Raw genomic sequence first — 27,901 nt, 5'->3', positions numbered from 1 at the left:
TAGAACAGTGCTCCGCACAGAGTAAGCGCTTAACAACTACCGACATTGTCATTATGAACCAAATAGGGTTCTAAATAAGAGAGACCCAGGAGAGGGGATGAATGAATGAGTGGATGAATGAATGGAGGGAGCAGCGCTGCAGTGCGGGCCCTTTAAGACGGCGGGAGGGGGGAAGGAGGCGACCGGAAGTAGATGGGCGTGGCCTCCCGGCCCCTATATAAGGCGCCGGGACCGAGCGGCCGTTCCAATCTGCCATCTTTCTCGACGCCGGTGAGGTGTCGCAGAGCCCCCCGCTTCCCTCCTCCGCGTCCGTTCCTTCTCCTCACGTCCTGCGCCGGGGCCACCATGGCCGCAGAGCCCGCCGCCGACCTCGCGTCCGCCGAAAAGTAAGCGCGGGGAGGGGGAGGAGCGGCAGGCCGCCGTCGGAGCCGGCCGCCCAGACCCGCCAAAGGGAGGGCGGCGAGAAGCCCTCCTTGAGCGGCGGGTTCCCTCAGGGGAGGGGAGGCCGTCGCTCCCCCCCACCCCCCCTTTTTTTTTTTTTTTTTTCCAGTCGCCATCTTGCTGCGGGGGAGCCGTGCTCGTCTCCCCCCCTTCCTTCTCCCCCGTCCTGAGGGGGGCGGGGCTGCGCGCGCGCGCTCCCGGAGCGAACGGCCGCCGCCTCAGCCCAGGCGCCCCCGAGATTTGGCGCCAAAACGCGCGCGCGCGCCCCCCCCCCCCTCGGCGCCTCGCGAGGGCGGAGGCTTGCGGAGGGCGCAGGGCGCGCGCGCGAGGGGGGGGGGGGTGGACGTCGGCGCGCGCGCGCTGCCCCTCGCGCTCGGCCTGGAGGGGGGCGGGGCGCGGAGAGGAGGCGGGAAAAGTCCCATTGTTCGAGGCCCGCGCCCGGGGCGCCCCCTGCCGGCGGACGTTGAGCGCGGCGCCCCCTCCCCAGCGCCGGGCGACAGGGAGGGTCAGCGGGGGGCGCCCCCCCCCTCCCTCCCCCCCCCGGGGGGCTTTCCACACCCTTTTGCAGAGGAGGGAACCGAGGCACCACCAAGGGACTGGCCCCCGCCGTCACCCAGCTGACAGAAGCAGCCTGGCTCGGGGGGTAATAATGTTAAGCGCTTACTATGTGCAGAGCATTCGTTCAGTAGTATTTATTGAGCGCCTACTACGTGCAGAGCGCTGTACTAAGCGCTTGGAATGAAGGAGTCGGCAACAGATACAGTCCCTGCCGTTTGACGGGCTTTTTCTAAGCGCTGGGGGAGATACAGGGCCATCAGGTGAGGCTCACAGTTCATCCCCCTTTTACAGGTGCGGTCACTGAGGCACAGAGAGATGAAGGGACTTGCCCCCAGTCACCCAGCTGACAAGGGGCAGAGCCGGGAGTCGAACCCATGACCTCGGACTCCGAAGCCCAGGCTCTTTCCACTGCACCACGCTGCTTCCCCCGGGTAGTAGAGCCCGGGCCCGGGAGGTGGTGGGTTCTAATCCCGGCTCCGCCCCTTGTCCGCCCTGGGTGACCTTGGGCCTCAGAGACCTCCACTGATTTGTATCTGTTGCCGATTTCTACACTCCAAGCGTTTAGTGCAGTGCTCTGCCCATAGCGCTCAATAAGTACCATTGAATGAATGAAGGTCTCTTCATTGGGCCTCAGTGGCCTCCTCTGGAAAATGGGGATGGAGACTGTGAGCCCCATGGGGGAGAGTCTGATCACCTTGTATTCTCCCCCCCCCCCCCAGCGCTTAGAACAACGCTTTGCACATACTAAGCGCTTAGCAGGCATCATCATCATTATTATTAGGTGGCAGAGGCAGGATTGGAACCCATGACCTCTGACTCCTAAGGCCCGGCTCTTTCCACTGAGCCACGCTGCTTCTCAAGGCGAAGGGGAGGAGGGCGGCTGCTGCCCAGGTCCCCCAATTAGACTGTGAGCCCAGCAGTGGGCAGGGATTGTCTCTATCTGTTGCCGAATTGTCCATTCCAAGCGCTTAGTCCAGTGCTGTGCACATAGTAAGTGCTCAATAAATACTATTGACTGAATGAACTTTTTCACTTGACTAATATTTTGATTTCCTCTCCTTGAAACCGTAGGTACCGATCAATAACTCAATAAATACTATTGAGTGAATGAACCATGAACCCCCCACCCCCAATCTCTCCGCCCCTCACTCCTAACTCGCTCTTTGGAGAAGCACAGCAAATTAGCGCTGGCCTGGGAGGCAGAAGGTCCTGGGTTCTTGTAATAATAACGATGGTATTTATTGAGTCCCTACTATGTGCAAATCACGGAGTGGGGGGCGGATACAAGGTGATCAGGCCGTCCCACATGGGGCTCACAGTCTTCATCCCCATTTTACAGAGGAGGCGACCGAGGTACAGAGAAGGGACGTGAGTTGCCCAAAGTCACACGGCTGACAAGTGGCGGAGCCGGGATTAGAACCCACGACCTCTGGCTCCCAAGCCTGGCGCGTTCCACGGAGCCAGGCCGTTTCTGATCCTGGTTCCGCCACTCAGTAGCTGTGTGACTTTGGACAAGTCACTTCACTTGTCTGCACCTCAGTTACCTCAAAAATGGGAATTAAGACTGTGAGCCTTATGTGGGGCAATCTCATTACCTTGTATCTACCCCAGCGCTTAGAACAGTGCTCAGCACATATGTGCTTTAAAAATGCCATCCTTATTATTACTATTAGAATGGAGATTAAGACTGGGAGTCCACGTGGGGCAACCTGATTGATTACCTTGTATCTACCCCAGTGCTCAGAACAGTGCTTATCACACAGCACCCAACAAATACCATCATTATTCATTACTCTTATTATTCTAACCCCGACCCTGCCACTTGTGTGCTATGTAATTTTGGGCAAGTCACTCACTTCTCTGCTTCAGTTACCTCGTCTGTAAAATGGGGATTAAGAATGCGAGTCCCATGTGGACAGTAAGCCCACAAACCCAAGGATTGTGTCTTTGTTGCTGACTTTTACTTTCATTCATTCATTCAATAGTATTTATTGAGCGCTGACTATGTGCAGAGCACTGTACTAAGCGCTTGGAATGGACAAATCGGAAACAGATAGACAGTCCCTGCCCTTTGATGGGTTTACAGTCTAATCGGGGGAAACAGACAGACAAGAACAATAACAATAAATAGAATCAAGTGCTTAGTACAGTGCTCTGCACAGAGTAAGCGCTCAATAAATATGAATGACAGGGATTCCCTTGTATCTACCCCAATGATGAGTATAGTGCTTAGCACATAAGCACTTAACAAATAACACTATTATTATCATTCATCAATAATAACTCTTTAAGGGCTCACTTCCTATCAGGCACTGTGCTAAACTCTAGGGTAGACACAAGAGTACCAGCTGGCACATGGGGCTCACTGTCTAAGTAGGAGGGAGACCAGATATTGAATCCCCATTTTGTAGCTGAGGAAACCGAGTCCCAGAGAAGTGAAGTGACTTGCCCAAGTCGCCCAGCAGACAAGTGGCGGAGCCAGGATTACAGCCCAGGTCCTCTGACACCCAGGCCCGGGCTCTTGCCTCTAGGTCACGCTTCTTAATTCGTGCACCCGTGACCAGGAGTGGACCTGCCCGGACCCCGTCGACCCCGCTGATATTTTTAGCTTCTCGTGAAAGGGGAATTTCATCTGCAGAACCCACTGCTGGGTGAAGAGATTGGCTTGTTAGCACCTCCCACCCTCGGGGTTCAGTGAATGCCTCCTCCTGTTAGCCTGTTATCTGTTTTCCCTTGCCATGGTTTTCCAAATTTGAACCTCTTTGTCCCTAAGGCCTTCTTGAAAGCCTGCCTTCCCGAGGAGGCATATCTTTTGATCAGTAGTATCTCCTGAGCACTTCCTCTGTGCTAAATGCATGGGAGCCTACACTAGCCACTAGACGCCGTCACAGCCACGAGACAGCTATGTAATTACAGATTAATTGCAGTTAAGAGGAAGCAGGAGAGTATAAAGATAGTGCATAAGTCCAACTTGGTGTGAATACCCAAGCCCTCAGATGACACTTCTCGATTGTCCAACGGAAGCACGGTAGCTTTTTACATCTTTGCATGTTCATGACTCCTGTTCTTTAGATCCCTAGCACCGTTTTATCCAAAATGTGTAAAGAAGGCGTGGTATGGGGGAAGAGGAACAATGCCCCATATCTGCTGAACTGAGTGACCTTGGGAAAGTCACCTAACTTCTGTGTCTGTCTCTAAAATAGTGATGTGTGCCTCTCCCTCCTCTTTAATTGTGAGCCCCCGAACCGCGCCCAACCTGATTATCTTCTCTCTACCCCAGAGTTTAGTGCAGTACTTGGCAGATTGTAAGTACTTAACCATTTTTATTGACTGACTAAACAATTTGGCTATTTAAAGCCAACCTACTTGGCTTGAGGTTGCTTGCTCTTCTAATGCAATCCTGGTCTCCTGCCATTGTCTCAAGTATAATGTGTCTTTGGTATGCAGATGTTGAAAGACAACTGAACCCAGGCCTCATTCTGGGTCACATAAATGGGAAGGAATTCTTAGTAAACTGTGTTGCTGTAGCGTCTCTTCCTAAGCGTTTAGTACAGCATCCTGCTCGTACTAAGCGGTCAATTACCATCGATTAACCGGTGTCTGTAACTTCATATAGAAATGGTTGAATTCTTATCTGGTGTGTTGAAGGTAGAGCGGCTCATTTGTGACCCCCTTTTAAGTATTATTTTGGTATTTGTTAAATGCTTACTATGTGTCAACCCCTGTTCTAAGCCCCGGGGTAGATATGAGGTAACTAGTTCACAAACAGTCCCTGTCCCAAATAGGGTCTCAGCCTCAAGTACGAGGGACAGTGGGCATTGAATCTCCATTTTACAGATGAGGTAACTGAGGCCAAGAGAAATTCCATGATTTGCCCATGGTCACAGAGCCCGAATTAGAATCCAGGTCCTCTAGCGCCCAGGCTCCTGGCCACTGGTCCATGCTGCTTCTGGAATGTGTTATCCCTTCACAAGTGAAGGGGAGGGGTAAATGAAATTATACCTGTGAGCTGTGAATCCCCTTACCTTAAATTTGCCCGCAGTGTCTTGCTTAAAGAGGCAAATAATTTCGGGGAAGAATTCCAAATCTTAGAAAAGGTCCTGGTGAAAAAGCCTCTTGGAGGAGATAAGTTTTCAGAAGGGATTTGAAAATGAGGGAGAGCTGAGGTCTCATGAATCTGGAGGGGTGGGAGTTCCAGGCAGGAAAGAGGTTGAGTGGAGTAAAGAGTGCAAGCTGGGATGTAGTGGAAGAAGAAACTGAGAGGGAGGGAGCTGGTGGAATCTCATAAAACCAGTGTTCAGGAGTGTCTTTCTTGATGTAGAGAGGAATGGGTAGCCATTGGAGGTGTTTGAGTGCAGGATGTCATCTTGGGCTGGCATAGTGGAGTACCGGATGATCCAGGAGATCCAGCCTTGAAGGAGAAGGCTGATGTAATCCTCTAATCAGGATCTGAGAAGTGTCTGGACCAAGGCAGTTAGAAGGAGCATGGCCTAGTGGATAGAGCACCGGGCCTGGGAGACAGAAGGAGTCGGGTTCAAATGCTTGCTCTACCACTTGTCTGCTCTGTGACCTTGGGTAAATCCCTTAATTTCTGTGCCTGTTACCTCCATCTGTAAAATGGAGGTAAAGATTGAGCTTCAAGTGGGACATGGACAGTGTCCAACCTGATAGATATACATACATAGATGTATATAATTCTATTTATATAGATATCTGTTTACTTGTTTTGATGTCTGTCTCCCCCCCCCCTTCTAAACTGTAAGCCTGATGTGGGCAGGGATTGTCTCTATTGCTGAATTGTACTTTCCAAGTGCTTAATACAGTGCTCTCCACACAGTAAGTGCTCAATAAATATGATTGAATGAATAATTAAGCTTTATCTACCCCAGTGCCTAGTGTCATTACTGGCACGTAGTAAGTACTTAAATACCATATTAAAAAAAATGGTAGCCATTTGAATGAAGAGGAAGGGGCAAATCTGGGAATTGGTGTGGGATGAAGCATGTGAGAGTTGAAGGACCTGGAGATGAGGATGACAGCAAGTGTATTGGGCTTCAGAGGCAAGAATAGCCGTAATAATTATGACTTTGGTTAAGCACTTACTATGTACCAAGTACTGGAGAGGATTTGGGAGGGAAGGTAAGGTCAGTTTTAGACACTGAATTTAAGATGCCTACTGGAATCCATCTGGAGATGTCTTGTAGGTAGAGGAAATCCGAGATGGCGGAGGAGGTGTGAAGCTTGTGGTAGCAAAGCCATGAGAGAAGATGAGCATAGTAATTACTAGAGTGTCTGAGAGGGGAAAATCGGTTTTTTATCCCTGCTCCACACGTGGTTTCCTCATTCCTGTGAGGAGCAGCGTCACTTAGTGGAAAGAGCACGGGAGACTCAGGTCCTAACCCCAGCTCCCCTGCTTGCCTACTGTGTAACCTTGAGCAAGTCGTTTAACTTTTCTGTACCTCAGTGTCTTCATCTGTAAAATGGGAAGGAAATCTCTTTTTTCCCCTCCCTCTTAGAGTATAAACCCCACTCTAAGAGACTGTCTAATCTGATTCTACTATATCTACCCCATTTTAGCGCAGTGCTTGCCACATATTAAGTGCTTAATAAATACCACAGTTGTCATAATTGTCCCTTCAGCACCTGTCCTGCTCTGCCCAAGTCAGTCTGCACACACCTCCCTCTCCCCCCTTGCGGTTAGGCTCCCTCTCCAAACCTCCGTAGGCCTATTTATCAATTTATGCTTCTCATTGGCATTCTCACACAGCCCAACATTGAAGGAAACTCACTGTTGCAATCCTGCTGTCCAATTTCCAGATTGGCATCATCGGGAGACCAAGCCCTAATTCTTCAACAGTGATCTAGCCTAACACAGGGTGATAACCGGGTGTCGCTTATGTTATGGGAACTAAATGCTAATGCTCCTTACACCCAGTCCTACCAGAATATGCTTTTCTCTTTAAGCCTTCTGGAATATAGGACACCATAGTGTCAGAAGAAATCCCTTACAGAATGCAATCCCTGTGTTTTAGAGAGCTGGATACATTTGATTGTTAAACAGTGTGCCCATCGGTGGTAGGTATTGAGCACCTGTGGTGGGCATTCATTTAGTTGTATTTTTTGAGTGCTTACTGTGTGCAGAGCACTGTACTAAGCACTTGGAAAGTACAGTTCGGCAACCAGATAGAGACCATCCCTGCCCACAGTGCCTCACAGTCTAGAAGGGGGGAGACAGGCATCAAAACAAGTGCTTGAGAGACTACAAAAGACTTATTAGGCAAGATCCCTGCCTTGATCTATCGTGGAAGATAAGAAAAATGTAATAAAAATCGTATTTAAGTGCTTACTATGTCCCAGGCACTATTCTAAGCACTGGGGTAGATAGAAGATGATCAGGTTGTCCCCTGTGGGGCTTCATCGCCATTTTACAGGTGAGGTAACTGAGGCAGTGAGAAATTAAGTGACTTGCCCAAAGTCTCACCGCTGGCAATGTAAATAGGTACTTAAGGGCTGAAATAGTTGGGTGGGGGATACAGAGTGGGGACATGAGATCCTTCCAGCTGGAGCTTTCTATCTAGATTTTGCAAACGTGAATGGGGAGGGAATGGTGTGGGAGTTTGGTGATGGGATTGATGAGAATGCTTGGGAAGCCATGGGGGACAGGGACTGCTTTCAACCTGATTAGAAGTATTTATTTTACCCCAGTGCATAATACAGAGCTTGAAACATAGTGTACAAGTACCATTTAAAATTTTTTTTAAAAAGGCATATGGAATTGACTAGCTTGGGTAGAATGTTGAGGATGAGAAATGTTTCCTCTTGACAAGAATATCTTTATACGGCACCTAACTAGTTAGCACTGCCTTTAGCCATTTCACCTCTCTGTCCCAGTACAAGAAGTTGTTGTGGTTGAAGTTAGTGGTTAAGTATGAGGGAGACAGCTGACGGAGTATCTTGAAGGTCCCATGGTAGGGAGATGTTGCTCAAGATGGAGAAGAATGGGTTGTCTTGGGAGGGTTTGGGGGAGTTGGGTAGAATAATAATAATAATGTTGGTATTTGTTAAGCGCTTACTATGTGCCGAGCACTGTTCTAAGCGCTGGGGTAGACATAGGGGAATCAGGTTGTCCCACGTGGGGCTCACAGTCTTAATCCCCATTTTACAGATGAGGGAACTGAGGCACAGAGAAGTTAAGTGACTTGCCCACAGTCACACAGCCGACAAGTGGCAGAGCTGGGATTCGAACTCATGAGTCCTGACCCTTGAGAAATGACCCTTGAGAAAACTGATTGGCAGCAGAGTTGAGGTATGAGGTGGGAGAGAGAAGGCTAATGAAGTAATCAAGCTGGGATAGGACATGTGTGGAATGTTGGTTGACTCTGGATGGAGAGGGGGTGGATTCTGGAAATGGTGGGGGGGGGGGGTGGGATTCAGGATTTGTTGAGGGAGTATGGGACTTGAAAGAGGAGTCAAGGATAATGCCACGGTTTTGTGTTTGAGAGATGGGGAGGGTGGTGGTGGTATCCGAGACAGAGTAGTTAGGTTTGGAGAGGAAGCAGCGTGGCCTAATGGGTGGCACACGGGTTTAGGGGTCAGAAGTACCTGGGTTCTAATCTCGGTTCTGCCACTTGTCTGCTGTGTGACCTTAGGCGAGTCACCTCACTGCCTCGGTCTCCCTCATCTGTGAAATGGGGATTATGACTGAGCTCCATGTGAAACAGAGATGGTGTCCAGCCCACTTGGCTTGTGTCTATCCCCGGCGTTTAGAACCGTGCCTGGCACGGTGAGTGGGTAACAAATACCATCTTTTAAAAAAACCTGATTGTTTTTATCTATTCTGGCACGTCACACATGGCGTTTATTTCTTTTAAGATGTGGAAGGGAAGATAGGGAGTCTTGATTAGGATACGTTGAGTTGGAGGTGGTGGAAGGACAGTCCAGTAGAGCTGTCATGAAGGCAGAAGGGGTGGGAGATTGCAGAGGAGGTTAGGGCTAGTGAAGTAGACTTGGGAGCCATAATGGTGGCATTTTAGGTGCTTATTCTATGCTAAACATTGGGGTTAAACAAGATAACCAGCTCTGATACAGTCCCTGCTGTACATGAGGCTGAGAAGTCCGAGGAGGGAGAATAGGGATTGAATCTCCTTTTCATAGGTGAGGAAACACGTCAAGAAGTGACTTGCTCAAGGTCATAGAGCCAGGCAGATGTAGAGCCTCATGCCATCCAACTCCCAGACCTGTGTTCTTTCCACTCGGCCATACTGCTTTAGCATAGCAGTTGTAGAAGCGGCAGGATCAGAGTTGCTCCCTAAAAGACTGAGTGCAGTAGATTTAGAAGGCAGAGCAGCGGCGGAGTTCCTCACCACAGGCTTTAAATTAAGCACTCAGTCAGCTCACCCCCTCCTACCGCACCTCGCTGATTTCCTACTACACCCCAGCCTGAACACACTGCTCCTGTAACACCAGATCACTCTTTTCCTCCATCTTGTCACGGACCCTTGCCCTGGAATTCCCTCCCCATTCCTATGACAGACCAGCACTCTACCACCACTCTCCTCACCTTCAAAGCCTAATTACAATCGTCTTCTCCCAGAGACTTCCCCAACTAAACCCTCATTTCCCCTTCTTTTTAAAAATTGTACTTGTTAAGCACTTACTATGTTCTAAGCACTGTATTAAGCACTGGGGTAGATACAAGGTGGTCAAGGTGGGCTCAGTCCCCGCCTCAACGGTTAGGGTTGGGGGTTAGGGAGGGAAGAGTATTTTTCTAAGCTGGGAAGGGATGGGGGTCAGACGCAGATGAAGGGAATGGCTTTTCAAAGGAGACGCTTTGTGTCCGTGTTCTCGCTTTATAAATGGGGAAATAGAGGATGCACCCACTTTTAATTCATGGGAGCTAATAAAAATAATTGTGCTGTTTAAGCGCATACTGTATGCCAAGCAATGTGCTAAGCATAGAGCTGGATTCAAGAGAGATTATCAGATGAGAAGCAGTCCTATCTGGAACTCACAGCCAAGAAGAAGGGAGGGAAATGTCCAAGGCCCAGAAGTAGCTTGCCCGAAGCCTTGATGAAAATCCAGGTCTTCTGCAGGTCCGTGGTCTTTCCACTGGGACGTGCTGCTTCTCAACTCTGATAAATGTAGAATTTTATTGTCAAGTACTGACTTTTTCAAGTATTCTTTCTAGTATGTGACAGGCCTGTTATTCAAATACTAGAAAGCTTCTCTATATCAAGGTATGTAAAGTGTATGTTTGGAAGCTTACGCGGAATCTGTATCTCGTGAGTTTGCTCAGTGCTCTGTGAGCCCTGATGCTGCCCTTGAAAAGCTGCAGATAAAAAAAAGACGCCTGGAACTTGATAGACGTTCCTTTTCAAGATATTCAGAAAAGAATGCAGCCAGATTTTGGTAAATACATTTTGAGTGATCTTAGAGCATGGTATTTTGACCACCTGTGGCAGACTTCCTTGTCATTATGTCTTTTGACCTTTTAAATATCTTATAATTGGGTTTTTAGGTGTCTCCTCACCTAGTACCCTGTGCTCTCCCAGCCCCTAGTGTAGTGATCAGCATGCAGTAAGCACTCTAAATACAATCGACTGACAGTAATTTCATCATTTAAAAAAATCGTATACAGCTAACTTGGAAGCTTTAAGTTCAAGAAGGCCCCTGTATTTGGGGGATAGATGAAATGGCTACAGGCAACATGCCAGATAGATACTCTTTGAAAGAGTAAATCTTAATTTTACAACTGCTCTTAGGTATTTTATTCCTACTTCAGCGGTCATGTAAGTTTGCTCCAAACTGGTTCTCTCACCCACCCTGCTGATTTAGACTTTAAGTACAAGTGGGGCAGGGACTCTGATCTGATTGTTTATTTATCCCGAGCTCCATCTCTGAGTGCTTAAGAGATAACACATTCATTAGGATTACCAACTCTCTTGTATTGTACTCTCTCACGCACTTAGTACAGAGCTCTGCGTACAGTGAGTGCTCAATAAATATTACATGTAGTCTAATTCGTACATGCATTTATTCAGATACATCTGCCTGAAATACTTGTCCTGACTACCTGTTGTGACCTTGTTTCTCTGACACTGGCATGCTGTAGCCAAATAAGCCTGCCGTAGTAATAATGATAGCATTTACTGAGTCCCCACTGGGAGTAATGCACAGTGTGAAACACCCGAGAGAGTATGGCAGAAGCCCAAGACTCATTCCCTGTCCAGGAACAGCTCATTCTCTAATGGGAAAGAAACGTAAAAGTATTCACTTAGGGGACTTGGAAGAAATAATTGATTTGTTGACTAGGCCTGGGTACCTGAGTGTAGCTAAATGGAAATGTGTGAAGTGGCTATTGGGTCGTTAGGATATGAAGTGTTGTGAGATAGGGGTGACTCCCTGGAGGAGTTTGGATTTTAGGTGGGCTTTGGAGATGGGGAAAGCCATCTTTTGGTAGGGTAATTCCAGGTGAGGGGACCAACTTGAGTGAGGGGACCGCATTGCAGACCGGCACCCTGCAGGCAGGCTGGCGTTCTTAGACAGGTGTTCCCAAATCCTCTAGCAAAAGGTATAATGAAATCACAGTTATGGCAGAATTGGCTTGCTGGGATTGACTTGGAAACCAGGGTGGCAGCCTGGACGCCCATCTAGGGTCGAGCGCCTAGAAGGAAGCCAAGTATCGGGCTTGTTACTTAAAATTAGAACACTTAATTTTGCTTTGTCTGGGGCTAAATGTTAGCAAATCCCAGTGAATTACTAATTTTTTGTATTATCTACTTTTCAAGCAAACCAGTTTGACTTTTGGGGGCTTGTGTGGTCTATTATCTACTTTTCAAACAAGCCAGTTTGACTTTTGGGGGGTTGTGTGGTTTTATAACTGTTTGGCAGGGATTAGTGGGGCTAACGTCAGCATTCGGGGGAAAACCCAACTCAAGGCAGGTGACCCTCACCACAAAACTGCCACCTCAAGGGCCAGAGTCAGACCCTTAAAGCCATCCCATCTACTTCTTGAGGCACATCTCCTCCAAGAGGCCTTCCCGATTAGGCCGTCATTTCCTCTTCTCCCATCCATCCTCTTCTGCGTTGCCCTTTGTACTTGGATTTGCACCCTTTATCCACCCCTCCTCCTCAGCCCCACAGCACTTCATGCATATCTGTAACTCATTTGTATTTATGTTTCTCTCCCCCTCTAGACTCTCAGCTCGGTGTGGGCAGGGAACGCGTCTACCAACTCTGTTGTGTTATACTTTTCCAAGCACTTAGTACAGTATTCTTGCACATAAGTGCTCCGTAAATACATTTGTTCCCCCCAGGACCTCCGGGATGGGGCTTCAGAGCCAGCCATTTTAACTCCTTCCCCTCCCTACCTCCATGGTCTCGGGGCAAGCTCAGGCTTTCTTCTTGGGTGAATGAGGAAAGGGGGTGTCCCGTGTGCCACCTCAATTAGGTGCAGGCCTACCCAAACCCAACAGACCTAGAATGCAGTCTTTCAGATGGCTCCCAACCTATATCTGATTTTCCTGGTAGATCCTTCCCCCGTTAGGAGCCTCAGCTGCAGGGTTCCCCCCCCCCGCCTCTTTCCCCCCCCCAATCTCTCTTGGCCTCTTCAGAGTCCGGGTGGCAACAGTGGGTAGCAGGGACTAATGGCTGCCTTCCCCATGAAAGAGACCAAAGGTCTTGGACAGACCAGAGGTTCCAAGCCAGCAGAGGACAGGGTTGATTTGGGAGTTGCATCTGCATTGAATGGACCTCTCTGTGCCCAGGATTCTTTGAAAGATAAATTCTTGTCTTCCTTGGGTGGGTTGGGGGGTTTGAAGAAGAGTCTAATTAATCCCTTGAGGGCCCTACCATAATACCCCTTTAAATGTTCAGTTGTCAACTTGCTGTACTCAGTCCTTTTGGATGAAGTACCTTGCCGTTGAGTCCAACTGCCTTTTCCTTTTGTAATTGCAGAATGGAAGAGGAGGCACCCGCTCCCTCTACATCTTCAGATAAAAGTGACAGGTAAGTAACTTGGATCTAGGCTGGATGTGACACAGTTGTTGGTCTAAGACAGGAACAAAGAGGAGGTGTATACCAAATTTGCTGGCATAATTGGCCCACCCTGACTTTGGGGCAAGAAAGAGATTACTTTTTGTACTAAACTGTAAACAGTGAAAGCCACCCTGGGAAGGGCAGGAGAGGGGGAGCAGCAGCAGTAGATGGGAAGCTCTGGGAGGTGTTTGAGGAGCGGATTGATGAGTGCCACGGGATATTTCGGGAAGAAGATCTGGGCAGCAGCACCTAGCAGGCTGAAAGTGACAGAAGTCAGAGATGGGGAGACCAGGGAGGAGGAAGAAAGACTTTAGTGGCCGTCCTGCCTAAGGCTAGTGAATTAACACCTCTTCCTGCCCAAGCCGTTAGGAATTGGTTGTTCCGAATTCTAGGCCGACTTTTTCAGAGCTTACAATCATTTTCGGGTGGTTTTTGTTTATTTGGAACACTTCCCATTCTTCTTGTTAATCTTTTTTTTTTCCCCCATTTCCCTCCCAGTGTGGATGTAGATAGTGAAGCGAAGAAACTGCTGGGCCTGGGACAGAAACATCTGGTAATGGGAGATATTCCAGCAGCTGTCAATGCATTCCAGGAAGCGGCTAGTCTGTTGTAAGTGTTTGCCTTTGTTTCTAGTAAGGTCGTTACATTTTTGTCATGAACTAAGCCCAAGACTTGGACTGACAGGGTGAAAAGCAGTTATTCAGCTTGTAATTTCATGATTCGGCTTGTAAGCTCCCCTCTGGTTCCAAACCTTGGGAGTTGATTAAGAAAACATATGTCTGCCAAGAGTGACTTGAATCTCATGCCATGTCCCTTTTTGCAGGGGTAAGAAATATGGTGAGACAGCTAATGAGTGTGGGGAAGCCTTCTTTTTCTATGGGAAATCTCTTCTAGAGCTGGCAAGGTATGTATATCAAACCTCAAGATGTAAAGGGGATTCTTTGGATCTATTTATTTTAACACTATTGAATTAAGTTTGGAATCTTCTCTAGGGTCTAGTTTAAAGGGGTATTTTGAGGCTTGAAACTAGATTGAATCAGCTTGAAAAAGTAAGAAAAGCTTAAGCAGCAAGTTTTGGGCAAGACAGAACGCTGATATGTTTCAAAAATTCATGAGGAGTTCCTAGAGAGGCCTCCTTTGCTCTCCCGCTCCCCCCCTCCCCCCCCCCAAAATAATAGCAGGATGGAGTAACAACAGATTCACCATCCCTGGGCAAGAGAAGCCATACCAGGCCCCAGAATGTTTTTGAAACATCATGCACTAAAGTCTAAAGATAAATTCTTCAAGGGGAGAATAAGGGAAACTTTGGTGCCGGACACTAGTTAGGGTAAGGCAGAATTTTGTAATTTGATCACCCTTGGGGGTGTATGTTTGTAATTCATTCTTTGGGGGCGACTAAAGTTGGGCCAAGAAGTTTAGGGAAAAGAAATGGATAAAGAGATCCCTGCATTTGAGTTGCATTGGTGAAAACTGGGGGCTTTTGAGGAACAAACCATATGGGCTTGTTATGGGGACTAGAACAGCTTTCAGGTGGTCGGTCTTCATATTTTTAATCGGAGTTCAAAACACAGGCCTGCCATCATTACCTCTAAGCTTCCTGAAGGCCGGAACCCCTTGCAGACGCTGTAGATCTCCTCAGTCCTCTTTAGTATGATAGCTCACCTCAGTAAATCCTGGGTACGATGGCGGAAAGGACTATCGTCCTCCCCCGACGTAGTTTTGCATTTTGCCAGATAAGAAACGACAAATGCGGTGGCGGCATGGTCTAGCCATGGAAACTAAAATAGTACGAGACTGCTCTGGCCCCGAGGAGGACAGTCCTGAGATGATTGTCAGCTTAAAGTCATGTCGCTTTAGTTTGCGCTAGCTATCGCTATCCCTTCTTTTCTCCAATGAGCACTAATCCTTCTGCGCTCCCCACACTTGGCATCCTGTGACTCTCTGCATTCACGTCTTCTAAGTGGCACTGAGCTAAAGGGTTTCTACTTTGTAGGAAATCCCAATTAGAGGACCCTAGTTGTCATATCTTGGTGCTTTCTGTTTTGTTTGTTCTCCTCCTAGAATGGAGAATGGTGTGTTAGGAAATGCCCTGGAAGGAGTGCATGTGGAAGAAGAGGAAGGAGAAAAGACAGAAGATGACTCTTTGGTAGAAAGTACTGATAACATAGATGGTATGTAGAGCTACACATAACATTTTAGAGATGCCACGCTGTCCGCTTCTCGTGCCCAGTTATTGGCAACAGAGGGCCCTTCCTGCGCTCGGCAATCTCTGCTGCAAAACTTGGAAGAGGGCTGTGCATCCAGAGGGCGCTCAGTAGGTGGTAACTGACAGCTGAAACCTGGAGCAGGCAAACTCAGCTCGAAGCCTTTACCAACTCGAGAGGACGACTGCTCCTCTCCCAAAACAGAAAGCTAGTGTCCAGATTTTGTAATGCTTTCAATGAGGGTTCAAACCCCGAAAGCTTTTCCTGATCCAAATTTGTAAACCAGCCTGGGCAGCTTTGTATCTTTTTAGCGAAGTATTGAGGTTCCATGCATTATTCCGTATTATTTGGGGAAGGTGCTCTATTACGGTAGCTGTCAGCATTTGAAGGAAGCCAGTAATCTGTGTTCCATTGCAGACTGAAATCTGTAGGGTTTGACAGAACAACTTTAGATCAGAATGGAAAAGCTTGGCATCTCTTGCTTTAACCCCCCGTAAATGAAAATGCTCGAGTATAAATTGAGCATTACCTAAAGTTGTTTTGAAGAGCTTGGGTTCTTCGGGCATAAGCTGCTTAGCTGGCTGGGCCTCCATTCTTAACTCGCTTTAGTTTTCAAAGGCAAAAGAGCAATTCTAAACTTTCCGTTTATAACTTTCACAACTAGACATTTGAGGGTTTAAAGGGGGGGATATTTTCAGTTTCCATTTATGCCTTTATCACTAAATTCGAAGAAATGTTTATGCTTCATGTTCCTTAATCATGTAGAGGAAGCAAGGGAAGAGTTGAGAGAACAGGTATATGACGCCATGGGGGAAAAAGAAGAAACCAAAAAGTCAGAGGGAGAGACCCCAGTAGAGGAAGAAACCAAGAAATCGGAGGGAGAGGCTCCTGCCGTAGAGGAAGAAACGAAGAAATCGGAGGGAGAGGCTCCTGCTGTAGAGGCAGAAGTCAAATCAGAAGGAGGGACTCTTTCTGCAGAGGCTGAAACCAAGAAATCAGAGGGAGAAGCTTCTGCAGTAGAGACAGAAACCAAGAAATCAGAGGGAGAGGCAGAAACCAGCAAATTGGAGGCAGAAACCAAGAAATCAGAGGGAGAGGCAGAAACCAGCAAGTCAGAGGCAGAAACCAAGAAAGCAGAGGGAGAGACAGAAACCAAGAAGCTGGAAGAGGAAATTCCTGCAGTAGAAGCAGAAACCAAGAAATCAGAGGCAGAGGCTCCTGCCTCGGGGGCAGAACTGCAAAAATTGGAAGAAGAGACAGAAACCAAGAAACTGGAAGAGGAGACTCCTGCAGTAGAAGCAGAAACCAAGAAATCAGATGCAGAGACCAAGAAATCTGATGAGGAGACCTCAGAGGAAGCAGAGAACGCCCAGAGAAATAAAAGCGAGAAAGGAACCGAAGGAGAAGACGTCGAAATGGCAGACGTTGAAGACGAGCCACAGAGAAAGCCGGGAATGGCCAGAGAAGCCAGGGGAAATTGCTGAAGAAACAAAAGAGACAACAGATCTTGCTGGACAGCCAATGGAAGCTGAGGTACAAGAGACGTCTGTTTCAGAAGCGAGAACAGAGGCCGAGGAGCCAGAAGAGGACAAGGGGCTTGAGGAAAAAGGGGGCGAAGGAGCTGGAAGCTCAAAGGAACAGCCAGCGGAGGCTGCAGGAGAGCGGGCTGACCAGGCCTCAGCAGAGAAACCAGCCGATGATAAGGGAGCGGCAGTGGCCGAGGAAGCAGAGCCGATGGATGTTGCCAAGGAGGAACCCGAAGAGCAGGGAGCTGCCGCGGAAGGTGCCGCGGAGGAACGGCCGGGCGAGCAGGAAGTCAAAGCTGGGGAAGGAGAGCCATCGGAGACCCGTGAAGAAGTCAGAGAGGCCAAGGCTGAAGAGGAGCTGGGCGGGGTCAGCGAGGAGAAGCCAGAAGAGCGGGAAACTGCCTCAGAAGACGGTCCGTCTGGTGAGCCGGTACTCCCGGCCGAGGAAGTGCTAGAGCAGCCGCTGAAAGAGGGCTCTGTTAAAGAGGAGGAACCAAAGGACGAACTAAAGGCAGCCGAGGAAGAGCCCAGCACTTCCACCGAAGCAGCCGAGGCTACCCTGAATGGGGCAGAAAGCGAAGAGGTGGCCCGGGCGACGCCCGAAAAGCCAACAGAAGAAAATGCCGAAGGGCCTGCTAATGCAGAGGAGGAGGAGGAGGAAGAGAAAGATGAGCTGATGGAAGAGGGAGAAGGTAACAGGGTTAGGCCAGAAGTCCAGTGGGTGGAATACGTGATGGATTTGACTCACTAATCATGGGTGAAAGTCAGTCTTCCATTCAGGATTTTCCGTCTGCCTTTGGATAAAGAAAAGGGGTAGCTGAAGAATTGAGATCAGGGGAACAATTTTAATTGAAAAGCAGCAAGTCTTCCTTAGCTGGCTTACCGACTAACGCTTTTACTAACTGCAAAGCAGAACCTCGATGCGGACTGAAATTTGGCTAGCTCTACCCAGTTGACAGACACACTAGCCAACAGTGGTGGGGGGAGGCGGGACGGGAGGAGAGGAGTTGGTGACAGGCAGCAAAGTGACTAGGCTGGCAGAGAATGCTGAATGGATGTTCACTTGCATGCCTCTGGGTTTATTTAAGCACTCACTCTTCACTGGGGTTTATCTTTTTAATCTCCAGTTTTAGGAATTGGGTGGGGGGCAGGTCAGTAGAATCCACTGAATTGGCGCACTTAAGCAGGCTTGCCATTCTAAGAAAGGGCAAGTGAAACTCTGGTGGTTTTTTTTTCTTCCGGCAGCTCTGAGTTGGCTGTTTAGATTGGAGGTGGGCTCTAGAGGCTTATTCTCAGTAGTAAAACCAGGTATGAATTGGTAACTACGTCATCAGCTTCCCTGCTGCATAGCCGGTTTCCCACTTCATGCCGCTTCCCTGCTCTAGCTGCTAAGCTGCTGAATTTTGATCAGTTTCTGGTGGTTGGTTTTTGTTTTTTGTTTTTTTTAATATATCAGTGGTTCGTCCAATTTTTAAAGCAGTTAACAAAATGAAACCGAGAACAAGTTGTTTTAAGCCTCTGATAATCAGTCACTGCTTAATTGGCACATCTGTCTTTAGTTGTGGTCAGCTGAGGATTCTACTGTCTGTACGGTTCATCTAACATTTTGGCATTACTGTTCATGTGTATGTTTGTGTTTACTGATTTGGACGGTCCCTGAACAAGGCTAGACCGCTTCCAAGTGTCCCCGATGGCCAAGGGCATTCCCAAATGAGAATGTACAATAACTCTTCCCTCTAACTTTAGAGTGACATTCACTAGACACGAGCAACAGCCACGGAACTCCTTCCTCTCTGCCTCCTTGACAAGCGTGGTGACCTCAGATCATCTGACTAGTAAACGCCCCGGGGGTAGAATGCTGGGCTCTAGATTCCAATTCTTGGGCGAGTTGTTCAGTGCCAGGTGTGGGGCCTCCTCCTGCCTCCTAGGGGTGTGGAAAAACCCACCTTGGGCTTTGTATCGGGGCAAAGAGCTTGCTAGGTGGTAGTCCGGCCTTCAAGCTGGTGAAAGTGCCTTGGTGAGAATGGGCGGGTGTGAAGAGGGATTAGTACTTGCTTCTCTGGAAGACCCTGTGACAAAGCAGTTCAGTCACTACCTGAGCCAGTCATTGTTGCCTGCAAAAGGAGAGTGGGGAAAGGGCAGCGCATTGGACTCCTCCGGAGACAAATTCCCAACCTGGCTCCAGCCAGCTGCGTCATTAACACGCTCTCTGGAGCGTGCCTCTCGTTACACGGCCCCAGAGGGGTGCGGCACAGCCTCTCCGTCAGCGGAGACGTAGGCATGGTGACAGTTGGCCGCTGCATCGTTACGGTGGTCAGTTGGGGTCTGTAGCGATCTCAGACGGTCTTGTCGTAAAACATAGGTGTCTTATTAAACTAGTAAAATATCCAGGGCAGGTTTTAGGAAAACTAACTTCAAGGTGGACGACCAGGTAGTTGACTAAAGAAAACAATATCACAGGCCTCTTCTAGCCCATCGAGCATAATTTCAGTTACGGCTAGGGGTTAGGAGGGTAGGAGACTCGGCATCAATAGGTGCCAGCCACCGGGCAGCAGGTGGTGGGAGTATCCTAGCCATAGGAGTGCTGAAGGAGCTTAGAGCTGGATCAGTGAGCCTTGCTAGGGCACAGGGCGTCATACCCATAGGGCCCTGGAGAAAGCCCATCGTGAGTCATCAGGGGACACGCTAAGGGACTGGAAATGAACAAAACAAGTTTAATTGATTATTTTCTCCCCCTGCCTCCCAGTCTCCCCTTTGGCTAAGAGTCCACAGGGTGATGAGACACGATGAGTAATGGGAGTAATCCTCCCCCCGCCCAATTCTGAAGCCCTGGCGGGGCTCATTCTCAGACATTCCCTCTAGCTGGCTGGAGCTTTGAAAACTGATGTCACACTGGCGAGAGCTGCCGTTCACGGTACCCGCTATGTCAAGTCCAGCCAGGCCAGATTGAATAACAGTCGGTGGCCAAGAGCACATTCTCACTCTGTAGCGTGGCGGGGTGGGCTCTGAGGCCGATTAGCACCCTGCTTAGAACTGGAAAGTGATCCTTGATCGCCGCCAGCACCCGGACAGGACCTGCCAAAGCGTAGTGTGAAGTAGAGGGGCCCGATTTACTGAAGGGCCAGTGGCGGGGGCGGGTTGAGACAGCCAGGCCGATTATCCATAACCCACATCGGGAGGGTGTAACCTACCAAGGTCAGGTGGGACATGCCCACTTCTGGCAGCGCTGCTGTTAAAAGGCACGCAGCAGGGCAGGCGGTGAGCTGGTGGTTCCTTGGTAGCCTGGGGCAGAGCCCAAGATGCCACCGAGACCACCAAAATCGAGTTTGGGGGCTAGACACGGCACACCGGCCTTAAGCCTCAACTGGTTTATAAGATCCAGGTTGGCTAACTGAAGCTGCTGTCCTTTGCCCTCCCCTATTTTTTTTTTCCTTTGAGATTTAGAACGCCTCAGGTTCAACTAAATTCAAGTCTTAACACGAGTTTACCCCCAGGTCTGAGCATTTGTCCGATTAAGTCCTCGTCTAATCTTTTTTTTTTTTAGTAAAATTAAGTGGCCAGCAGTGCAGATGACTGTAAGTAACATCTTCGGGATTAAGCTTGTTTATGGTGATGCGTCTCCGGCGGCTATAGTCCATAAGTTTCGTTAGTCGTGTACTCATCCTTGAGGCGTTTAACTTGCAGAAACCGACGGTTCCGAAGAGGAGGACAAGGAGAACGACAGGGCTGAAGAGAAAGAAAATGATTCAGCACTTGAGAACAAGGTGAGATCGTGGGGGGGTTCTCCTTCATACGGCTTGCTCTCTGAAGCAAAGGCTCCAGGAGAGTTCTAGGCCCAATTATTTGTTAAATGCTTACTATTTGCTAAGTGCTGGGGTGGATATAAGATAATCAGGTTGGACACAGTCCTTTTTCCACACCAGGCTCACATTCATTGAGTGAGCCCCTGTTTTACCGATGGTAAAGTCTGAATCCCAGGGAAGCAAAGTTTTAGATTAGAACACAGGTTCTCAGACTCCCAGGCCTGGACTCTTTCCATTAGGCCATGCTGCTTCCTATGGTTGTGCTTCTCTTCCCTTGCGGAAAGGGGAAAGCTGGGACTCTTTGACCCCCATCGGTGATGTGTGTGTTCATTGTGGAAGCTCTTAGCATCCGTCAAAAACACCAAACCCTAAAGGGGATGGATGGAGAGAGAGCTGGTGGTCTGGACTTACCCAGTTCTTCCCTTCCCCAGCTCACCCCTTCCCCTTTGAAAACCACAGGAATTGAGGTATTTGACGATGATGATTGTGGTATTGAGGGTTTACTCTTTGCTAGGCACTGTACTAAGTGCTGGGGTAGGTACAGGGAAATCAGGCTGGATGCAGTATTTATAAGTTCTCACCTTGTGCCACGCCGTGGACTAAGTGCCGTGAGGCTGATAAAGTGGATTCAGGTCTGAACGAGTCTACATTGATGGGACTCAGAGCCTAAGGAGGCGGGGAATTGGAAGTTCATTCCCCTTTTACAGATGAGGATACTGAGGCACAGAAGTCTTGGGGCAGGCAAATGCCGGGGGGTGACTAGAACCCAAACCCCTTGATTACCAGGACTGTGCCCTTCCCACTAGACCACACTGCTTCTCTTGCAGGATGTAAGTGGAATCACTGAAAATAAATGCCATCATTGTTATTAATGATAAGCGCTTACTATATGCCAAGCACTGTTGGTGCAAGTGACATCTCTTGGTGTCGTGAGTGTGGGCTACAGGTTAGGCCTCAAGGTGGAATGTTGCTGTTCCAGAGGGCTTTAGAGGGCGCTCTCAATGCCCAAGCCTCATATGGAGTGGATTTATAGATATGTAGAGGGTAGAAAGCCTCACTTGGTTTCTGTCGTGCCTCCTGTGTTGTTATATACTTCCATACCTTCTTATACTACATTTATATTCATCAAGACAATGAAGAAGATGAGGTCGGAAACCTATAGCCTGGATATGGTTAGGAGTAATAGATTTATAAAGGTAAGATCCACCCCAGTATATTATGTATCCGCTCTGGGAATGTTTGAGGAGGATATTAATGAGGACTTAAGCACTCGGGTCAATGGGCAAGCCGGGGCTCCATCCATGGAAAGCATGTGGAATGTAATCAGTCACTCTGGAGTTTCTAATTGAATTTACCTTGATTTTTAGGCAGGAAACAAAAGAGGCTCAGCTCCAAGCAGCTCAGGCTCATCTTAAACTAGGAGAAGTTAGTGTTGAATCAGGTAAAGGATCTTCACTTTGGCTTATTTCTCGTTTTTCGTGGCGTTCAGTGACTTACCAGTCCCCCTAGAGAGCAACTCAGGCCTGGGAGTCCGAAGACGGGTTCTAATCCTGGCCTGGCCACTTGCCTTGTTGTGTGACTTTGGATAAGTCACTTGCCTTCTCTATGCCACAGTTGCCTTATCCTTAAGTGGAATTCCCTCCCATTTAGACTGTGCAGTCCCATCCTCTGTTCCATCCTGATGGTCTTGAACGTACCCTAGCGCTAAGTTCAGTGTTTGGCTCACAGTAAGCTCTTAACCAAGTACCACCATAATCGTCGTCATTATCACCACCAGTGCCAGATAAACTGGCTAAAAAAAGTCTTCACTGGAGAGGAGTATTGCACCAGCATCATTTGCTTAATTCAGCCTCCTGGTCTTAATCAACTCTGAATAAGTAGGAGGGAAATGACCTCTGTTGATCACTGCTAGCGTTGAAACCGTTCTGTCTTTAAACTGTAGCAGCGGTGTAATGCTAAGGAGAACAGAATGCCACAGCACTTTAGAAATCTACAAGATTTTCTCAGCTGTTATTAGCCGGCTCTTCTTCAACGCTTAATTCACAGTGTCTCGGTAGCGGAGCAAGACCCAAGCAGAGTGGGCCTTTATTCTCCGCGCTAGCGGAGAGTCCAGCGTGTAAGCAGTGAGCCAGCCTGGAAGGGTTTCTATCTCTTCCAGAATGTATTTGCCCTACCAATGGTGTTTGTTTTTGGTTGGCTTTTTTTCTCCCCCCGCCCCCGCCACAGACACTGTATTTACTAGGTTCTCCCATTTTCTTCCCTTCATCCCTCGTAGAGAACTACAGCCAAGCTGTGGAAGAATTCCAGGCTTGCCTCACCCTGCAGCAGAAGTATCTGGAGGCCCACGACCGGCTGCTGGCAGAAACCCATTATCAGTTGGGGTTGGCCTACTGTTATAACAGCCAGTATGAGGAGGCGGTGTCTCAGTTCAGCAAATCCGTGGAAGTCATCGAGAAGAGGATGAGTGAGTAGGCCTGTGCCGGCTGGTTGGGTGCCCAGAGTCCACTCGTAAGGCCCAGCCACGTGCTGGGAGCCCACTGTTTGCTGCCGCTCAGCTCTGGTGTCTGTCGTTCCAGCTTCGCTAAGCGAGCAGGTGAAGAAAGCCGAAGGATCGTCCGCTGAGGCGGAGAAAGAAATCGAAGAGCTGAAAGAACTGCTTCCCGAAATTAAAGAGAAGATCGAGGACTCGAAGGAGTCCCAGAAGAGTGGGAAAGTGGCAGAGTTAGCCCTGAAAGCCACACTGGTGGGTTTTCCCTTAACAGTAGAAAGCTCCAGCCCACTGAGGCGGATTGTTTTTTAGAGAGGGCAGGACTTCCCAACCTTAGTGGGGTGCAGGGGTGGGACAGGTGGGTGGACTGGGGCAATAGGACCCGTGCTTACCTGGGGAAACTCAGCACCGCCCCTCCCCTCCTCTTCCGTTGACTTTCTACCTTCTGTCAGCACAGTCGGGCAAGAGGTTTTCGCATCTCTTTTTGAGAGAATTTTCAAGAAACCGATTTCGGCCCCAGTCTGTACCTTGTAAACTGCTTTGGGACCGTTGGAGGTGGTTGAGCTGTACCGTTAATCTGAGTCAAATCTCATCAGCTCCCCTAAGCAAGAAGAGGTGGAGTCCCTTGGGTTCTTGGTAAGGGTCAGGGATCCCCTCCCCCACAGGGTGTTTTAAAAGAGAAAATGGGGACTTGAAGGTTTCTCATTTAGTCCTGGGCAGTCAGTCAGAGGACAGAAGAGGCAGGAGCCTATTGGAATCTCTGTTTCAGTCCCAGGCTGTGAAACACGGGATCTAATCTTTCATCGTTGGGTTCCTCCATTCCAGGTTGGGGGCTCTACTTCGGGCTTCGCCTCAAGCGGGGGAGGCGGCTCCGTTTCCTCGGTAAGTGTTCCCAGGCGGTCGCTTCGATGCTGCGGCGGGACTGCGGTGTCTGCCTGCTGCTAAGGTTGAGGATTCTTGCCTTGTGTTAGATTGCAGTAAGAAAACCAGCCGACGGCGCCTCCTCTTCCAACTGTGTGACCGACATTTCTCACCTCGTCAGGAAAAAGGTGAGTCTCCTGGTAAGACCCTGCCCTGGAACGAAGCCAGACCGAGGCTGATTCTCCAGCTGGAGACACAGCAGTCTTCTTACACTCGCTGCGTGAGAAGTTCCTCTCCACCAGAAACCACCATCGCCCCCATCTGAGGCAGCCTGGGCCTGGCCCGTCTCGCTTGGCATCTCTGGAGCAGAAAATGCCAGAGCCCGGGGGGCTCCTCCATTTGTCATCGGGCGAAATGGGGCAGTCTGGCGGGCCCCAGGGAGCTGGGACTGAGAGTCCGGTGTTTCCAGGTGGAAAGGGAGCATTCTAATGAGCCGGCTAACCCGATCTGTCTAAAATGTCAAGTTTCCTCAGCAGTAATTAACACGGGTCTCTGTGGTGCAAAAGGTTCCACAGCTGGTCCCACCCTCTCACCAAAATGCGGCCATCACATCACCTTAATGGGGGGTCTCGTAGTTTTGTGTCGTGTGGGGCCCAGACCTGCCCCTCATCTGCTCCTCGCCTCTTCCAGCTCTTCACACGGGGTTGAGAACAGGTGTCCGCTGTGGAAATCACAGGGCAAAATCTCTCTGATAAAAGCAAAAATTTCTCTCACTTCGCACCTCTGCAGCAGTTGTGGGGCCGACACCTCGATCTTAAGGACCGGCACGGACGAGGTCCGGGTGGCCCGAGTCCCGAGACGCAGGGGTTAAGGATGGGTGCCTTGAGGGTTTTTTTTTTTTGTCGTTCTTTTAACGGCTTTACCTCTCGAGGTGTCTAAACTTGCCGTAGTGAAGCCTTTGCCCCTTTTGTCTACTTGAACAACGGCATGGCATAGCGGATAGAGCACGAGCCTGGGAGCCAGAATGTCATGGATTCTAATCCTGGCTCCGCCACTTGTGTGCCCTGTGACCTTGGGCAAGTCGCTGCTTCTTTGTGCCTGTAACCTCATCTGTAAAATGGGGCTTGAGACTGTGAGCCCCACGTGGGACAGGGACTGTGTCCAATCCAAGTTGCCTCTATCCACCCCAGCGCTCTATACAGTCCCTACAATGTAGTGAGCACTTAACAAACACCATTATCATTGTTATTATTCAGAGGAAACCAGAGGAGGAGAGCCCCCGGAAAGACCACGAAGCTAAGAAACCCAAACAAGAGCTGGCTGTGAATGGCGGCGGCGGAGACGCCACCCCCAGTGAACAGGACAGTGCAGAAAAGATGGAAGAGGAGGTGGGCAGTTGCGGGTCGGGGCGTGCCGGCCAACCTCGTTCCTTTCCTTCTCCGGGTCGACTTGCCCCTCCTACCCTCTCCCTGTAACATCCTCGGTACCAGCTGGGATACTCCCCATCACGCCCGAGCTATTCCTGTGCACGTTGCCCAGAGAGAAAGCTCATGGCTTAGTGGACTGGAGCACGGGCCTGGGAGTCGGACCTGGGTTCCATTTCCGGCTCAGCCACTTGTCAGCTGCGTGAGTTTGGGCAAGTCACTTAACTTCTCTATGCCTCGGTTACCTCATCTGTAAAATGGGGATTAAGACCGGGAGCCCCATATGAGACAGGAACGGGGTACAACCCAATTACCCTGGGTCTACCCCGGTGCTTAGTACAGTGCCTGGCACTTAACGCCTAACCGCCCCTATTATTAATAATAAAGCGCTGATCCTGGGAAGACCTGGAATGTAAACAATCCCTGCAGCTCCTGCAGGAAGGGAAAGGCGGGCGGGAGGTGGCCCTTACCTCACTGTGGCATTCCCGTTTCGGTTGGGTTACGGGACTCCAGGCTTGGGTGGGACCCAGGCAGGCGTCGCTAATCCTGTCTTCTGTTTTCTAGACAGAGAAGCGGACGGAGGCGGGGGCGGCGGCGCTAGAAAGCCCGGCCTGATGGTTCTTAAAGCAGAGGGAGGAGCCAATCTCCCCAGGGAAAAGGATTTTGTATATAATGTATTTTTTCACTTTTTGGGGATTTTTTTGTATAACTTCAATAAAGATTGTAAGCAAATGTCGAGGACTTCGATGGTTTTTCTTAAATATGTGCCTTGGAGCACAGCCAGGTTTTAAGCATCGCAACCCAAAGGATGTGCCGTCGTGGATCCTTCCGGCACGGGACGAGATTCCCGATTCGGCTCAGCCGTGTCGATTTGCGAGTCCCTATCGTGGGTGCTATTTAAAAAAAAAAAAAAAAAAAGGGTCCGGGCCCTAGGCCTGGCATCCCCGTTCAAGACTGCTATTCAATGGTGCTTTTTTTTCTTCTTGTCTTTCACTTGCATGGATAGATTCAAACCAAACTGTCTGGCAGCGTTTCAATGGTGCTCACCTACCTGTTCGATATGTTCATGTGTGAAGGCCGGGGCGGGGGACCTCGGGGGCCTCAACTCTCGTTCTGAACCTCCTGTTGGAGTTGACCGATGGGAACCCAAGTAGCCGCGATGCCCGGCCCGGGGCCGCGGGGACGGGGGCCACTTGCCCTCCCGGGCTCTGGCCTTGGCCGCCCGGGGCGTCCCTGCCCCGTTCTTCCCAGGTGCCAGGGAAGAAGGGGCGTGGGGGTGGGGGGTGTGGGGGTCTGCTCTGGCTTGTTTAACTGTTACCTTTCTGTAAAGGCAACCGCGACTATTTAAAATTGTTAATACTGTTATCGGCAGTGTTGGAATTTGTTAATAAAGATGTTAAAAATCAAACCAAGAAGGCTTGGTGCTGATTTTTCCTTTGGGTTTGTTTTGATATTTCCTTTCAGTTTGTCTTGTTGGGGGGGTGGGGCGGGGAGTGTTGGTGTTTTTTGTTTTGTTTTTTTTTTTTAAAAGCATTCCCACCCTTGGACCTGGGCTCTCTGGCTTGGTGAGCAAGGAAAGGAAGCCCAGGGAGAGGGTTGGGGAAGGTTAGGCGGGACCCTTCTCACCCAGGCTGAGGAGACCCCACGGCCCGGCCGGAGTTTTCTCTCTGCCGCCTGCCTTGAGTTGGAATGGTGGCTGAGAGAGCGAGGAGCTTTGGGGACAGCTGTCCCCAAATAACCCCCTGGGGGCCCTGCCGGGGGAAAGCAGGGCTAGAAGTATGGCAGGAGACCTGGGTTCTAAACCTGGTCCGGTCACACTGCCCCCAGCTGAACCGTTAATCTCCCCGTGCCAGTTTCCGCCTCTCCTCCCACCCTGGGGTGTGGGGATGAGATGATTTTGGAGGGATGAGCATCGGAGGAGTGGGAGGGAGCTGAGGGTCGGCTTCACTCCCTCAACAGCCTCGACCCAGGGCCTGCCAAAAGTGGCTCAAGGGGGCAGCTGCCAACCGGTTGTGGTTAGTGTGAAGGGGAAGCTGGAGTCACAGAGAAATCGGGGACTGCAGCAGTACAGGTGGCAAAGAAGGTGCCTCTGGAGGGGGGTTTTTTTGTTTTTGTAATGGAATTTAAGTGTTTATTGGGTGCCGGGCTTGTACTAAATGCTGCCCTAGATGCAAGCTAATCAGGTTGGACTGGGTCCGTGCCCCATGTTGGGCCCCCAACCTTAATCCTCTTGACAGGTGAGGCCACTGAGGCCCAGAGAAGTGAAGCGACTCACCCAAGGTCACTCAGTAGACAAATGATGAAGTGGGGATTAGAACCCAGGTCCTCTGACTCCCAGGCCTGGGCTCTATCCACTAGAAGCAGCGTGGCTCAGTGGAAATAGCACGGGCTTTGGAGTCAGAAGTCATGGGTTCGAATACCGGTTCTGCCACCTGTGTGACTGTGGGCAAGTCACTGAACTTCTCTGGGCCTCAGTTCCCTCATCTGTAAAATGGGGATGAAGACTGTGAGCCCCACGTGGGACAACCTGATTCCCCTGTGTCTACCCCAGCGCTTAGAA

The 27,901-nt window shown here is 49.7% G+C and overlaps 2 protein-coding genes across 2 annotated transcripts; both read left to right on the top strand.

Annotated features, from left to right (window-relative positions):
* Positions 1 to 245: 245 nt before the first annotated feature.
* LOC114818263 (nuclear autoantigenic sperm protein-like) lies at positions 246 to 16,811 on the top strand. Its single transcript, XM_029083410.2, has 6 exons — positions 246 to 386; positions 12,955 to 13,005; positions 13,534 to 13,644; positions 13,859 to 13,939; positions 15,097 to 15,206; positions 16,005 to 16,811. The coding sequence occupies exons 1-6, from the start codon at positions 346 to 348 to the stop codon at positions 16,721 to 16,723; spliced, it is 1,113 nt and encodes a 370-aa protein (XP_028939243.1). The 5' UTR covers positions 246 to 345; the 3' UTR covers positions 16,724 to 16,811.
* Positions 16,761 to 25,956, top strand: LOC100077240 (nuclear autoantigenic sperm protein). Its single transcript, XM_029046746.1, has 9 exons — positions 16,761 to 17,395; positions 18,889 to 19,088; positions 20,450 to 20,529; positions 22,795 to 23,032; positions 23,145 to 23,311; positions 23,882 to 23,938; positions 24,028 to 24,105; positions 25,174 to 25,305; positions 25,906 to 25,956. The coding sequence occupies exons 1-9, from the start codon at positions 16,761 to 16,763 to the stop codon at positions 25,954 to 25,956; spliced, it is 1,638 nt and encodes a 545-aa protein (XP_028902579.1).
* Positions 25,957 to 27,901: the final 1,945 nt, after the last annotated feature.

Source organism: Ornithorhynchus anatinus, chromosome 18 (assembly GCF_004115215.2).
Source record: "Ornithorhynchus anatinus isolate Pmale09 chromosome 18, mOrnAna1.pri.v4, whole genome shotgun sequence".
Classification (NCBI taxonomy): domain Eukaryota; kingdom Metazoa; phylum Chordata; class Mammalia; order Monotremata; family Ornithorhynchidae; genus Ornithorhynchus; species Ornithorhynchus anatinus.
This window is presented reverse-complemented; position numbering and strand designations above follow the sequence as displayed.